General features: G+C 44.0%; 1 protein-coding gene across 1 annotated transcript in view; it reads left to right on the forward strand.

Annotated features, from left to right (window-relative positions):
• Positions 1 to 15,785, forward strand: part of RBFOX1 (RNA binding fox-1 homolog 1) — a 2,234,275-nt gene that overhangs the window by 607,854 nt on the left and 1,610,636 nt on the right. Inside the window, exon 4 of the mRNA XM_032606353.1 lies at positions 2,673 to 2,705. Coding sequence (XP_032462244.1) covers positions 2,673 to 2,705 — 33 coding nt within the window. The remainder of the gene's footprint in view (positions 1 to 2,672; positions 2,706 to 15,785) is intronic.

Consider the following 15,785-nt stretch of genomic DNA (forward strand, 5'->3'; position numbering starts at 1 on the left):
AGCCTGTGCGCCACAACTACTGAGCTCGCGTGCCACAACTACTGAAGCCCTTGTGCCTAGAGCCCATGCTCTGCAACAAAGAGAAGCCACCTCAATGAGGAGCCCACACACCGCAACGAAGAGTAGCCCCCACTCTCCACAACTGGAGAAAGCCTGTGTGCAGCAACAAAGACCCAATGCAGCCATAAATAAATAAGTGAATAAATGTCATGCTTTAAAAAAAACAACAGCAGTATGTACTGTTGAGTTTTTCATGTCAAAACATTAGGATTCACCCCATTTATTCTAGCAGCTGCATAATATTATATAATATGGCTGGATCATAGTTGATTTGGCTTAGAGGATGGTAAACTGGCAGCCTAGCAGCCACATCCAGATTACATGTGTGTTGTGTTTGGATGGAACCATATTTTGCCCTTACAAATTGAATGCAAATGGCTTTAAAGTAGGCATCTCGTATTTCCCCACAGACCTCACCATTCCCTATTGTCTGGCAGGTAGTTCACTTTATATACTTTTATTACTTGCTTGGCCCCTGGAGGCATTGGAGTGTTCAAACCCTGTATTTTAGCCATTCTTTTATCTGTGGACACTTAAATGTTTTAGAAATGTCTTGTTATCCTGAACAATGCTTCAGTAATCAGCCATGTCTATGCCTCTTTATGTTGGTGTGTGTTTATCTAAGGTAGATGTAAGAAGTGGGCTTGCCTAATAGGGAGGAATGAAAGGGGCCGTGTGACCCAAAATGCACAAGTTGGGAGACACAGACGAAGATTCTGAAGGAGGAAATTAGGGCAGCTGAGAGTGGTGTTGCCCATGTGCTGCTGGGGACCTGTAGCTGTTGAATAGCATGCTTCTCCCTCACAAATTCCTACTGGTTTACAGCAGGGAAATGCTGATGTATACACACACACATACACACACACACTAAAGGTTATGTAGCAAGGGATCTTCTGCACTTGTGCTTTATGGATGTGGCCACTTGCTTTGGAATCAGCTGCTCTCCCAGCCCCAGCTCTGAAAGGACAGAGGGAAGGGAGGGGAGGGGAGGACCTGGGCTCTGACATTCATCACACCTTGGAAGTTTCTCCAGGGCTGGCCCTGGGATAAGCCTTACTAAGCCACAGGCCACAGCTAATGCATCCTCTTGGCTGAGGTCAGTCTGAAGCCTCCCGTTTAGGAGGCTAATGACGCGTGAAAGCTGCCCAGTGGGCAGCAGGCACTGCCTGAGCTACTTCTGGGGCTGATGGCTTCAGTGAGGGCTGGTCTGATACCTTGGGGGTGAGCATGGGGAGGGAGTGCTGGGAGCTGGACCAGTGTGAGCTACAGGGGCTGTTCATCTAACTCAGGAACCCATGCATTCTTAAGCCCTTAGTTGGATTCACAGCTGTGAGCTGGTATCTGCTTGTCTTATTAAGCTTGGTTACCATAACAAAACACTATAGACTGGGTGAATTAAACAACAGGAGTTTGTTTCTCACAGTCTGGAGGCTGGAAGTCCACCATCAAGGAGCCAGTAGTGTTGGTGCCTGGTGAGAGCTTCTCCTTGGGTTTCAGGTGGCTGTCTTCTTGCTGTGTCCTCATATGGCCTTTCCTTCGTGCGCGAGCAGGTGGAGAGAGAGAGACAGGAAGCAAACTTGTTGGTGTCTCATAAGGGCACTAATCCTGTCCAGGGGGCCCTACTCTCATGACCTTATCTAAACCTAATTACCTCCCAAAGGCCCACCTCCAAATACCATCACATTGGAGGTTAGAGCTTCATGAATTTGTGGTGGGGGTGGACACAGTTCAGTTCAGAGCCAACTGGTAGGAAAATATGGCTGAGGATGGCTGGTCAACCTCAGGTATAAGTAGAAAGTTGCAGGGTGGAGAGTTCCTGGAGTTATCAGGGAAAAAAAAAACACCTTATCTGCCCCTAGATAGGAGATCTCTTCTAGGCATATATGAACATCATGGGTGGAATCTTTATTCCTTTATTCCAAAATCAAATCCTTTAATACAGAATGGGCTGTGTGTGGGTAGGAGCCTGAAAGTCTATATGACTTTATCTTGTGTTTAAATCTAACTTCCTCTACTGAATAAATTTCTGAGCTTGAAAAAATTACTTAACTACTCTTCCAAGCCCAATATATTCTCATCTATGAAATGGGATCATGAAAGTTGTTCTGGGGATGACATAGAGAGCTTGGCACAATGCCTGGCACCACTCTTTAGTCCACAATATTTTGAGGCATTTTGGAAACAGAAGGCTGTGGTTGCTGTAGTTTGAAGTTTTACCTTCTCAGAACACTGACTCGAAACTTTAAGGGGGAAAAAAAAAACCCTCAATGGCTTTGCTTTTTCGGTGTTCATTTAATCATTATCAGTGCATGGGCATTGCACACAGACCTCCCCCTTTTTTCTTCCTGGCAAGGTTGTTATAATGTGTTGAAAATATTAATTATCCTCTTCACCTTATACACAGGACTGGAAAAACAAATCTTGCTCCTGTGCTTGCTAGAAGAAAGAGTGCCTCTGTGTGTGTGTGTGTGTGTGTGTGTGTGTGTGTCGCGCCCATTGTCCCCTCGGGTCATAACAAATTATTGATGCCAATTCCTTTAAAAAGACAATTAATCCAATTACCTTCTCGTTGAATCAATACTAATGTCTTTTTTTTTTTCTTTAACTTGCAGGTTTCGGCAAGCCTGGCTGCCAGCAAAGCTGAGGTAGGAAACATGGCTTTGCTGTCCCTTTGGAGGACATTTTGAAACGGTTTTCTTTTGCGATGGAATGAAGAGGGTATTCTGGTTGCAGTTGTGCTCTCCTGGTGGTTTGTCTGGTGTGTTGTCAGTTGTGTGGTTTCCACGGCGCTAGGTTTGGGGCTGGCCGGGTCCCCCCTGGTACTCTTTATGGAGTGTGTACTGAGTAGCCTGGTAAAGACGGCTGATGGTTTCAAATTTGGATCTCCTCTTGCTTCTGTCTTGGTGACTCCAGAGTCTGTATATACACATTATGATTCTAGCTCCATTCAGACCAGCCCTTGCTTTGACAGTGAGACCTCCAACTGTCTCTCTGGTGGTTTCCATTCCCTCCCTCTTTTTCCTCTCCCTGTTCATCCTCTGGGGCATTAAGGGAACTGTGGCTGATGCTGACAACAGGTAAAGAATTAAGAAGATGTTGGTCAGAGGTCACCAGCAAGGTGACCATCCATGGGGAATGTGGCATCACTTAATGGGTACTCCAAATATATCCAGGGCCATGGAGCCGTTGTTCTCCTCCTTCTAGGTTACTAGATGTGTAGAGCAAAGAGCATCTACTTGGGCCTCAGCAACCCTGGGTTCTGTGTGACATCGTACATCACTTTAACTGCCGAGACTCACTTTTCTCATGCACTCAGTGAGGATAATTCAGCTCCTTTTGACCCATCGCATGGTTGTTGGAGGGTGATATGGAATAAGGAGTGCAGAGGCGGATTCTGACAGTGTTCTACAAAATGTAAGGGGAGATCATTGCAAGAGTGGAAACTCCAGTTCAAATGTCTACAGTCTTGAATAGGATAACTTGGTGTGCAAAAGTTTTCTAGGAACTGTGGTTCATTAATGGTGTAAATGTTATTTTAGATGCCTAGGGAGGTAGATCAGTGGGAGGAGAGGAGGGTCAGGAAGCAGAAAGATGGGGTGGGGTCAGGAGCCACTGGTGTCACCTGCTTCCCAATGATCTTGTGACCAGTTACTTAAGCCAGTCATGTATCTACTCAAAGCTCCTTTCTTCATCTTCAGAGTGAGAACAGCAATACACATCACATGAGGTTGCTGAGAGCATTAAAAGGGCAATGTCAGTGTTTACTGTTTTGATTTACTCCATGTATCCAGTACCTAATATATACCATTCACTATGTAAAGATTTCACATACATCATCTTATGAAATCTTCACAAAAATCTTGGGATGTATGAGCTGTTATAATCCCCATTTCACAGAAGAATAAACTGAGGCTTGGAAAGACTCAGTGACTTTCCTAGAACCATTCAGCTAATGAGTGATAGAGCTGGGATTTGTAATCATGTCTGGCAGGGCTGGCTATTAACTGCCACGCCATGTGTCTTAGTTCAGGCCGCTATAACAAGATAGCACGGACTGGGTGACTTAACAGAAATTTATTACTCACGGTTCTGATGGTTGGGAAGTCCAGGATCAAGGTACCAGCAGATCTGGTGTCTGGTGAGGACTCTCTTCCTGGTTTGCAGATAGCCATTCTTCTCATTGTATCCTCACGTGGCAGAAAAGCAGAGAGAGGAAGCAAGCTCTCGTGTCTCTTCTTATAAGAGCACTAATCCCATTCCTGAGGGCTAATCACCTCCAAAGGCCCCACCTCCTACTACCATCACGTTGGGGGATAGAATTTCAATATATGAATATATTCAGTATATGAATAACAGCATGTAAACCACCCAGATCATGGCTTGGTGCATAGTGAGTGTTGATAAATGTTAGCTCTGGCACTCCTTAAGGGCTGATTCTGCTTTCTAGATCATACCTGAATATGTCTCAGTGCACTGGGGTCAGCACCACAGAGAGATGCCTATTTCCTGTGATTTTCCATCTTCCTTTTCCCAGCACAGTCTCACATTTGTGCCACATTTGGCAGTTTAAAACACACAATCAACAGTAAAACACCTTTACATATGTTGCCCCTTTTCAATTTCACAGAAATCACACATGGCAGGATATTTGTTATCACTATTTTCAGATGTAAAAATGGAGTTTTGGAGAATTGCAGTACTTTAAACATTGGTGAAATAATGTTTAATGATCTAGCAATTCCACACCTGCTTGTGTGCCTAAGAGAAATGAGTGCTTATGTCCACCAAAAGATGTATACAATAATTTTCATAGAAGCTTTATTTCTCATAGGCAAAAGATGGAAACAAACTAAGTGCCCATTAACAGGATAATAAATAAACAAATTGTGATATATTCATGCAATGGAATACAAGATAGTAATCAAAAAGAATCATCAATGGATATATGAAATAGCCTTCATGCATTTCAGAGATATAATGTGGGGTTAAAAAAATACACCCTGGGGCTTCCCTGGTGGCGCAGTGGTTGAGAGTCTGCCTGCCGATGCAGGGGATGCGGGTTCGTGCCCCGGTCCGGGAAGATCCCACATGCCGCTGAGCGGCTGGGCCCGTGAGCCATGGCTGCTGAGCCTGCGCGTCCGGAGCCTGTGCTCCACAACAGGAGAGGCCACAACAGTGAGAGGCCCGTGTACCGCAAAAAAAAAAAAGAAAAAGAAAAACACCCTGTATGATTTCATTTACATATAAATGAGCACCCACTTCTGGTGACAAAAGTAACAGTCATGGTTACCTTTCAGTAGGGGGACAAAAGAGCCAGTTGGGCGATGGGAATATTCAATGCCTTCATCTAGATATGGTTACATAGGTTACCATCACATGTAAAATTTATGGAGCTCTACACCTAAGATGTGTGTACTTTATAGTGTATAATTTGTATACCAAGAAAAAAAGTGAATCTACTTGGTTAAAAAAGAGCAGCAGCAAAAATGAAAAAGAAAACAACATAAAAAGTATAAACCAGGATAAGGAAAAAAAGGGGAATGAGGAAGTCTAGAACTTTCAGCACGTAGACAAAACTGTAGATCAAAAATAGCCTAAACTCACCCATTCATCACGCATTCATTCATTCATTCATTCATTTTTACTCCCAATTCCTGTTTCCCAGATGGAACAGGATTTTTAAAAAACACACAACTTTTCCATTCTCCTAACCATGGTTTCTAAGGCTAAATTGTAATTGCTGCAGCCAGATCATATTTTTTGCACTACTGCAGGGAGATAACCTTTTATTAATTGAATTTCTAATGGCAATTCATCAAAGCAAGCGATCACCGTTATTTAGTGCATGATCCATATTCATGGCATGTTCTGTTAGGTAAATAATAGTGGCTCTGGGAAAGCGCTTCTGTGAGGTCCTTTTCCTTCTCAAATGACTTTCTTTTTTTCCCTAAGTACAGACAAACAGTTGTAATTTAAGCAGAACAAACCCCACCTGTCGAGGAGACGTTGGTTAAAGGGAGACAAGAATGAAAAACCCCCAGAATCAGTGAGAATGAATGGCTTTGCCAGCTCCCTTTCTCTCTGCAGATTGACAGTGAATATGTGAATAACGTTTGCTAAATCTGGACTTTGAAAACATGACAGTAAGCTGTTTGTGCCAATAATTTTTCATGGCATATGCCACCCCTCCCTGTACCACACACAGTTTTAATAAGATGGCACATGGACTGTTGAGAAATGTTAAAACCCTGCAGAGGAAAGAGCTTTATCTTCTGACCAAATTCTGCCCAGCAATGTTTATGACAGCTGAAGAATTTATCTTAAATTCCCTCTGCTAGCCACAAAGCACATGGCCCTTTGTCCCCGAGCAGCCTGTAAGAACCAAACTAAGATGTCACATACATAATATAACAGATAAATGGCCCAATTTCCATGTCCACGTGATGAATGGAATGCAAGTTCAGCAAACACATATTTGCACATTAATTGGCCCTGCGTGGTTCCATTTTGTTCCTGAGTTGCTACTGTATGTCTCCTGGACTCTTTCCCCTTCAGAATCATTAAGCCTGTTTTATCGCACAAATGCATACACATCTCCCCCCTGTTTACCGTCACGCAGCTTGCCCTGCTGAGAGAGAACCAAGTAACCTGGGTGCAGCCATTGGATTGCAAATGCCTGCGTCTGAGTTCTCTCCACCTCCAGCTGCAGGGTAACACTGAGGTCTGAGACCCGGCCCCACAGTGGCTATGCTGACAGCCAAACAAAGGAGGCTGCAGGAAAGGATGCTTTAAAAAAATCATTTCTTCTCAGTTACCAGTTGGTTCTTTGCCTCACCTTAAATGATTTCCTGTTGATAGTTTAATGGCAATATAAACCCAGTGGAGGGCCTCAATTCTGATAAACTGGCCTGCTCCTACTTCATGGCAAAGCAGTCGAACTGAGATGGATTAATATTACAGTTTTACTATCCCAAATAATTGCAGTGGGAGACAGTGCTGGTGGCTAAACCCAGTGGCCTTCGGGAGACGTACGTGGAATCTTGCTTCCACCAATCTCTGTTTCCATCCAGAGATTTTTATCCCGGGCCAAGGAATCATACATTTTTTCTGTCTCAAACCTGAGTCTCAGAAAAGCAGATCCAAGGGCTACAGAGCCTTTTAGAATACTCTGGCCCATTTGGAGAGAAACCAGCACTTTTGAGAAGGGCCTGAATTTCTTTTGCTGTGAACAAAAGACCAGTCCTGGCCATTTCAAGTCACTTCAGAAGCCAGAACATTTTACAAGGGACAGTTGAGTTATTGCACAAAGAGCATTACAGTGGGAAAAGCATGAGCTTTGGAGTCTTAGAGATGAGATATGAATCATGGGTCCACAATTTACAAGTTATGTGCCTGCGGGCAAGTCGCTTAAATGCTAAACAGGTCTCTTATCAGTAAAATGGCAATAATGCACACCCCCCCAAAGGATTGATTTGAATTTTAAAATTTGATAATCTGTGTGCAATGCCTAAGACAGTACCTGGCACAGAGCAGATGATCCACAATTGTTATTTCGCTTCTTCACACAATCCCCGCACTGTATTTCTTGTGTAAAAGTAAGACAATAAATAAATAACTAGAAGTTTCTTTTGAGACCTGTGGCTTTGAAAACTTGCTGTGATGATTTTGCATCATGGCTGACCCAGAACCTAAGCAGGCAGACGTTTACTTACATGGCTTAATTCATGTTGGAGTCCATGGCCCTCTTCTCTCCATTAAGGGCAAGATCCATCTGAAGATCAGCAGTACTTTCCAAAGAGCGTGCTTGCCCTTGTCTAATTTGTCCAGTCACACTTTGATAGTCTTCCCTGTCTTTGAAGCCAGCTCAAAAGCATGTTTAAAGAACCTGCAAAAAGTAATCAGGTCTTAATTCAAGGGCCGAGAATTCTCAGTTGGAGATATGGTTGGCCTTTTTAAAATTTGGTGGGCATTTAAGTGATAGCCATTCTATACTAGGCAAAGCACTAGGCGCTGGGATACGTATATGACTTGGACATATAATCTTACCCTCAAAGAACATACGATCCAATACGCTGTGGGGGGGATATATCGTAAATGATATAAGGTCATTTGTTTCGTGGTGACCAGCATTCTCATGAGAGCAAAGCCCTCTCCGTCAACCCTGCTCCATATTCCTTAAGTTTGGGGTCTGGGTTCAGACATAAGTAAGCCTCGATGGGAATGGGATATGTATGGAGGCTTCCCAGAGGATATTACCTCCAGTAAAATGCAGACTGGAGCCTTGAAGTCAAGAAAAGTAGAGAACACGAGAAAAGGCACAGATGGGAAAGAGCTTGCACGTTCAGGGAATAGGCGTGAAAGGGGTGTGGGAGCTGTGAAAGAGAGTGGAAGTGATCGGAGCGAACGTGGAGAAACCAAGACCAAGATCCTCCTGGAAACAGAAGGGGAAGAGGGTTACAAGAAAGGAGCAGGGCACTGAATGAGTCACTGGGGTCGAGGAGAGTGAGCATCGGGTTGATGGCACTGGGTTTGGCAGGTATACAATCATTAATGTCCTCAACAAGAGCCTTCCCAACATAGGTGGCGGGAGTAGAAGTTAGATGTGGATGGCTTAGGGGTAAATGGAAAGAGAAAACACATAAGTACAATATAGACCAGCCTTTCAAGGGGCAAGTGCTTGAGCCAAGGCAACGATGCTCCCTGGCTTGAAGGAATTTTGAAGGTGGCAGGGGCTTGGGTATGTCACAGGCTTGCAGAATGGGCCTCAGAAGATACGGGGATGTGAATCAGAGCACAGATGGGGTTTACCTGCTGAAAGGTGAGCAGTATCCCTGAGGGTACACTTTCCTTGCTCACCGTTGTGTCAACCAGGGCTCAACACCGTGCCAGAGAGCTATGGCATTAATTGGACTGAGAAAGGACATTTTTCCTGTGACATTGAGAAAGAAAGGATGGAGAGTAAGTGTGAATGAATTTGAAGAAGGGAGAGACTGAAAGAGGTTATGCCTGGTAGCCTTCATATACCCTGTGAATAGCAGAGGGAACTGCATGTGCTGAGAATAAGGGGGGCAGAGGTAGAATTGGGTGTTAAAGAGGAACAATAAGCAAGAAGAGGGAATGCTGATGGGAGGCACTGGTGAGAGGCTGACTGACCAGTGAGATCTGTCCAGCAAACTGACATCCAGCAGCACCAGGGGAGGGAGCTGAGCCTGACAGCAGCAGCCGTGAACACATGGCGTCATTCACCACGTGTGTACTGCGTGCCAAGCACTATGGTAGCTTCACAACAATCTTTAAAATGAGTGTCACCATCCCTGTTTCACAGAGGAGGTGACCGAGACTCTAAGAGGTGATGCAGGTTAACCAGACTTACTTAAGAATTAAATAGCAGGACCAGTGTTTGAATCAGTGTCTGACTGCAGCGCTGGAGCACGTTCCACCATGAACACAACTGTCGTCGGTACAGGTTGTGGAGTCTGATGCCTAGGTTCAAACCCCAGCTCCAGCATTTCCCATCTCCAGTCCCTGCTAGAGGTGAAACTCAGGCAAATTTCTTACTTTTGCGTGTCTGGTCTGTCTCTTCCATAGAGTGAAGATAATTAAAGAATGAAACTTACAGCTTTTTAGTGAAGGTGAAAAGGCATGATAGAAGGTATGGGAAGTAATTAACATATTACCTGGTACATAAATAGCCCTTCACATATGCTAGTCATTGTAGTTATTTTTATTAGTGTTGTTGGAAGCTCATTCTGTGCTACAATAGGAAAGAGCAGAGGTGCCAGCTAGGACCAATTCATATCCTCTAAACCAAGTGGATGCATCTGTTCCTGAGTCTTCCAGAAGCACCTTACTCCATGGAAATTAATTAAGGGTCCCTGGAGAAGGTGAGCAGTCAAAAAAAATTCTCTTTCTACTGCCTATATCAGAAAAAAAAATTGGTTTCTGTTACTGTGAGGTTTTGAGGATGTTAGAAGAATCTCACCATTTGTACGTTGCAATGGGGTTAATGAAAAAGAGTAACCAAAGGAAAAAAAAGTCCACTAGCTTTTAATTAACATCTGACTATATGCCAGGCACTCTACAAGTCATTTCATATACCTTATCTCATTTAATTTCACCCTTACAAGAGCCCTATGAAGTGAGTACTATTTTTTTTCCTATTTTACAGATGAGCAAATTGAGGATTGAGGTGGTTAATTAAATGAGTCAGGGAGGTTATAGGAAGGGGATCAGGAATCCCATCCGTGACTCTCAGACCCCAAAGTCAGCTAAGGTGATGAGCTGAAACCAGAAGTCACCTCTCACCTTAGAGGCAAAGGCTGGACCTTCCAACCATCACAAGAAAACCCTAGTCTCTCCTCTTCTCCATCCTCTCTTCTGCAGCCTTCCCCTGCCACAGCTCAAGCAACCTTGTCGACTCTCTGTTTTAAGATTTTGTGAGTGCTCTGTGATCACAGAACCCATTCCCACACCATAAATTATTTCCTACAGTTTTGACACCATTTATTTCCATAGCATTATACATTCCAACCTTCTGACTATTTAAGATCAAAAGATGTGCTCCGGGCTCACATTTCACTCTAGCTCTCAGACTCGATGCACCAAATTAGACTGAACAGCGGAGGCTCCAGCCTGTCAGTGCCTGTAATGTTGCATAATTCCAAGGGTTTAGCATGTTTTTGTCAATGGCAAAGGAGAAACGGACTGATCCACTGTGGTAGGGCTTCCATGGAGGAGATGGGAGAAGGGTTAAAGATGGGACAGTTGAGGGGGAGTATTGGGATATTCAGAATCAGCCTAAGTGGTGGGAGTGCAACTGGTTGATTGTGGAAACCAAAGCCAAAGGCAAAGGTTTATAAAGGATCAGGTAAAAAGGAGAAGCTCCAAATAGGGAACTGTGGGTCCCCCTGAGAGAATCATGGAACTACTGGGTCTAGTGAAGAGGAAGGAAGAGGGATTGTGGCTGGAATCCAGGCTGGGCTCAGAGGTGCTGGAAGTGCACGGACTATATATGTATTAGCAGATGGACCTCTTTGGAGGAGCACACACTGATGCAACAAGCTGAAAGAGCATCTACTATTCAACCGCTACTTTTTTAGACCCTGGTCACATGAAATGAGTAAGACCCATCTCGTGCTCTCATGGAGCCTGTGATCTAGTAAAATACACAGACGGGTGAACAGATGCTTTTAGCCAAGTTCTAAAATAGAGATGGGTTCAAGGGAGAGAGTGAACACCTGGAGAGAGTGACAAGTCTCCAGGAAGACTCGGGAGAATTTCAGATGATGCGTCTTCCTCTCCCACATCCCCGTGCCCTAACTCCAAGGTCAATAAGAGGCATCGGGTGCTGTATACCTGGGTACCATGCTGCACGGCATATTTTAACAATCTGAACCAAATTTGGCAAACAGCAAAGACTGCTTTGGGTTGACTGTGTTTATGGGTGAGGGATGGAAGAGGAGAGGAGAATTGGGAAATCTGTCAGACATGTGGATCGGCACCTGACGGTAGGGACAGCAGCAAAGGAGACTCTTCGTGATGGCGGCGGTGGTGGCAGTGACAGTAGCCAACATTTATTGAATGTCCACTGTCTACCAGGCGCAGTGCTGAGCATTTTACATAGATTACCTCATTTATTCTTTCCAACAGGCTTGGGTGGATGAGTATCCACATAACCTTCATTTAATGAGTGAGAAAACCAAGGCTCAGAAGAGTCGATGGGATCAATTCACGGCTGTACGGCTAACAGGCAGAGTTAGTGTTTGATTCTAGGCAATTTGCCTTCTGAGCCACCAGCCCAGCTAAGATGGGGGAAGCAGGCTTGAAAACCCCCTTGGGTTAAAGTCTGATTGCTCAGCACAAACCTCTCGTGACAAATGATGCTAGCACACTTTGGAGAAACTTTGTGACTGTGCCTGATTCTCGGCACTAATGTAGCTTGACTAGAGACTGACATTCCACTTACCTCACCAGAATGACAATTAGGAGGAGAAAAAAAGGAGTTATTGCTATTCTGCCTTCCTCTATTGAGCTATGAATAAATGATGATAGCTGTGAAATAGTGTGGTGTTTAGATCATTTCTGGTAAATTTAAAAAATAAAAATAGAATAAAGTGGTAATCCATGTAGCCACTTAAACAAGAAGAGTGGAACAAAATTAGTAAACTCTTTTAGTGTCTTCCTGGCCTTGTCATTCTAATGTAATTAGTTTGCAAAAATATTAATACTCAAACAGCTGACGCGTTTTACATGTTGATTTGAAATATGTTAATTACGCTTTCTACTTTGGCCCTGTACTGTCCTCAGCAGTGCCGTAGATGGGAATTCTAGTCCTACACCCACTCCTCCTTACACACTGGCAGCCACATGGGTATTGAGAGCTCTTTGCAATGCTCAGAGCTCCTTGCACCTTTGGAGAGAAGGAGAGAGAATGGTGTATAGAAATAGCAGCTTAGTGGTTTCAGCTAATATGGGTACTGTCTATAAACATGGTATCTCAAGAGGCTTCCTGAGTTGCAATGAGTAAATGATATGCTGGGTCAGCAGGGTTTTCAGATGGTACGTAGACACTAGAGTGAGTGGCCTCTGAGCATCTCGCCTTGGACTACATTCAGTTTTTGGACTAGATTCTGCCCAGACCTTGCAAATGGATTTTCTGCTCATGTCCTAGCAGAAGGTGCTGAATTCTAGGTGTGTCTCATGTAGACCTAGCCATTGTCATCATTAGATGTTGTAGATGTCATCTGCTTCTTCATGGTTTTCTTAGTTAATATATTAGTCAGGAGAGGTTAGGCTATGCTGAAGTAACAGGTTAACCAGAAATCTCAATGGCTTTCCCAACAAAGGCTTATTTCTTGCTCATGGGGACCAGTCCAGTGAGCATAGGGTGACTCTCCAGGGTAGCTCCCTCCTAGTGATCAAGAGATACAGGCTGCTCTATCTTGTGGCTCCACTGTGTCAACACACACCTCCGCCATCCATGTGGCAGAAGAGGAAAGAGAATGGGGAATCTCTCTTGTATTTTTCATTGTCTCAGCACGGAAATGACACCCATCACTTTACCCATAGTCTGCCAGCTAAAACTTGTCCCATCGCGCCCACTGCAAGGGGTCTGGGAAATGTGAGGCACACATGGATATTCCATGAGAGTTAACTACCCGCCACAATGTGATAATGATGACAGTAATCATCTCTACTGTCATCCCAACCACTGTGCTTCACCAAGCCCTCCACTGTGGTCACACTGTGGTGACATGCCAGGCACTCTGTTTTGCACTCGGCACAGTTTTCCTTATTTCACTGTCATTCTCTCCATCCTAAAGAAGAGGAAACAGAGGCTCAGAGGGGTGAGACTGTTTGTCCAAAGCCACAGAGTTAGTAAGGGGTCTAGCCAGGATCCAGCTCGCAGTATGACAGCAGTGCCTCCAATGGTTTCCGTCTCCCACAGTTCTTGGCAACCTTCCTTCTGCAGCACCTAGGAGGGGGACCTGGGAGCAACAGTCAGAACAGCCACGAGGAATCAGGAGAAGGATTTGTTAAACTTGCAAAGGATGATATGGTTAGTGTCCCAAGTTTGTACAGAACCTATTCCTTTCAGCCAGTAGCCTCACATTCAGCACCACCTTTGACCCTTACAGGCCTCCTCCAGAGGATTTGGGGAAAATGTGATTAGCTCCTCATTATAGACATAGTAGTGGAGGGCCCAGGAGGACACCTGCCAGAAGACATCTGGGTGATCACCAGCAGGTGTCCGGAGTCCTGACCTAGCCTCTTTGAGTGTATAGGACTGAGGGTCCGTGAGACCCTAGACCAAGGAGCTGTTACATTTTCTGCTCCATGAGCCCCTTTGGCATCTGAGGAGAACTATGGGCCTTTATGAAGAATAAAGTCTTAAAATACATAATTTGAAATACTTAAGATCACTAAGGAAGCCATGTATATTGAAATGCATTTACTAAAATAATAGATGTAATCCAGTAAAACTGTTGCTTGCTTTATTAATACATTAAATAACAAGCAAGTCTAGTAATTACTGTAATTTGGAAATAGTGACAAGCGTCATGATATTTTGAGATATCTGTGACAATTGTAATGTGACTAAAAAATTCTGTGGTCTCTGTTGGTGACAAAGTCACAGGTAGTGGTAATTCTCCAGTGATTTGCTGCTTACGTCTATAATTAAAGGGAATGCTAGATTACAGTTAGAGGCTACTGGAAATAAAGTTGTTCTTTTTTCCTATCCAAGTCCCTGGACCCACTGAGTCCTACCTAGGGACACTTTACGGGTCTAAGGTCCTGCGTTAAGAACCCTATCCATCCTTGCTTCTGGATTGCCTCCTGATTCTGGTTGGTCAAAGTCCAGAGCTGCGTGGTGCCAAGATCATGTTATGGAAAAGGTGAAGTTTGGTGTTGGTGCGTTTACCCACTTGTCTCTACAACCTTTGTCACGTCATCCATGCCCAGTGCCTGGTCCTGACCCTCAGAGCCTTTTTTTCCACCAGAGCACATGTGGCATTGAATAGGAGGTTATTAAAGGCTTATGGTTTTTCAATACTAGGTACCACGGTAAGGCTTTATACCCATTATTTCACTTAATTCTGGTAGATTCTATTGTTGCACGTATTTTACAGAATGTAATGATGAAAGTTAACATTTGTGAATAGTACTATGCACCAGACACCCTTCTAAGCACAGTAATTATTATCATAGCAGTAGTAATAGTAGCAGCTAGGGCTTACGTAGTACTCACTAGATGCCTGGCTTATTATGTTCTAATCATTTTATATCTTTATTTTTAATTATGTCCACCACATTACTACCAGTGAGTATTAGTTACTCCCATTTTCAAGAATGGGAAATAGACGAAGAGAGTTTAAAAAACTTGCCCCAAGTCTCATAACTATGAAGCAAAGCCTTGAACCTTGATTTCACAGTCCATGAGGTCAACCGCTAAGTTCTACTGTCTTGTTTTTACTTCGTTAAATGTTCCTGAAAACAAGTCCAATGGTGGATCCTATGTTTGCCCCCATTTTAGAGATCAGGCAGTTGAGGAACAGAGAGGTTAAGAAAGTTGCCTTGGAGTCAGCTTCGTTCAGCTCAAAGGTGGAACAAGAGCGAGCACAGGTGACTGTCCAGGGAACTTGTTAAGGGCCTTGCTTGGAAAAGTCATACATCACTTCTGCCACCTCCCATTGGCCAGAACTTGGTCACATGGACCTACTGAACTGCAAGGGAGGCTGGGAAATGTGGTCTAATTGTGAACCCAAAGGGGAAAATGAATGGGTTTGGGTGAACTCAGAGCTATCTCTAACACAAGTGCTAAGCAACGTTCGGAGAGCTCATGTGTCAGGGAAAAGTCTGTCCACAGCAGAGGCAGGATTAGTGAGGCCACCCTAGTTCCATGCCTGATCCACAGCCCCGTGTGGTGCCCGGGCTCAAACTATAGGTGCTTTCTCAGCAGCACCAAGCCCAGTGTTATCCCCTAGGGTGACTCGTTGACCGAATTTGACACAAACATATTACTGCAAATTAGAGAATGTGAAAAATCTCATGCTCTGGGGATTTGGACTCTGGGTCTATTTTTAAAAGCCATGAAGAGTCTGCAAATGAAGTATTGTCAAATAGAAAACAGATTAAAATGTATAAAAGTTTATTACTACACATTCAAATGAATATTTCAAATGTAGTCTTATTTTTTTTAATGAAAATGGTTGTTGGCTTCCCCC

This window comes from Phocoena sinus, chromosome 15 (genome assembly GCF_008692025.1).
Source record: "Phocoena sinus isolate mPhoSin1 chromosome 15, mPhoSin1.pri, whole genome shotgun sequence".
NCBI classification, from domain to species: Eukaryota; Metazoa; Chordata; class Mammalia; order Artiodactyla; family Phocoenidae; genus Phocoena; species Phocoena sinus.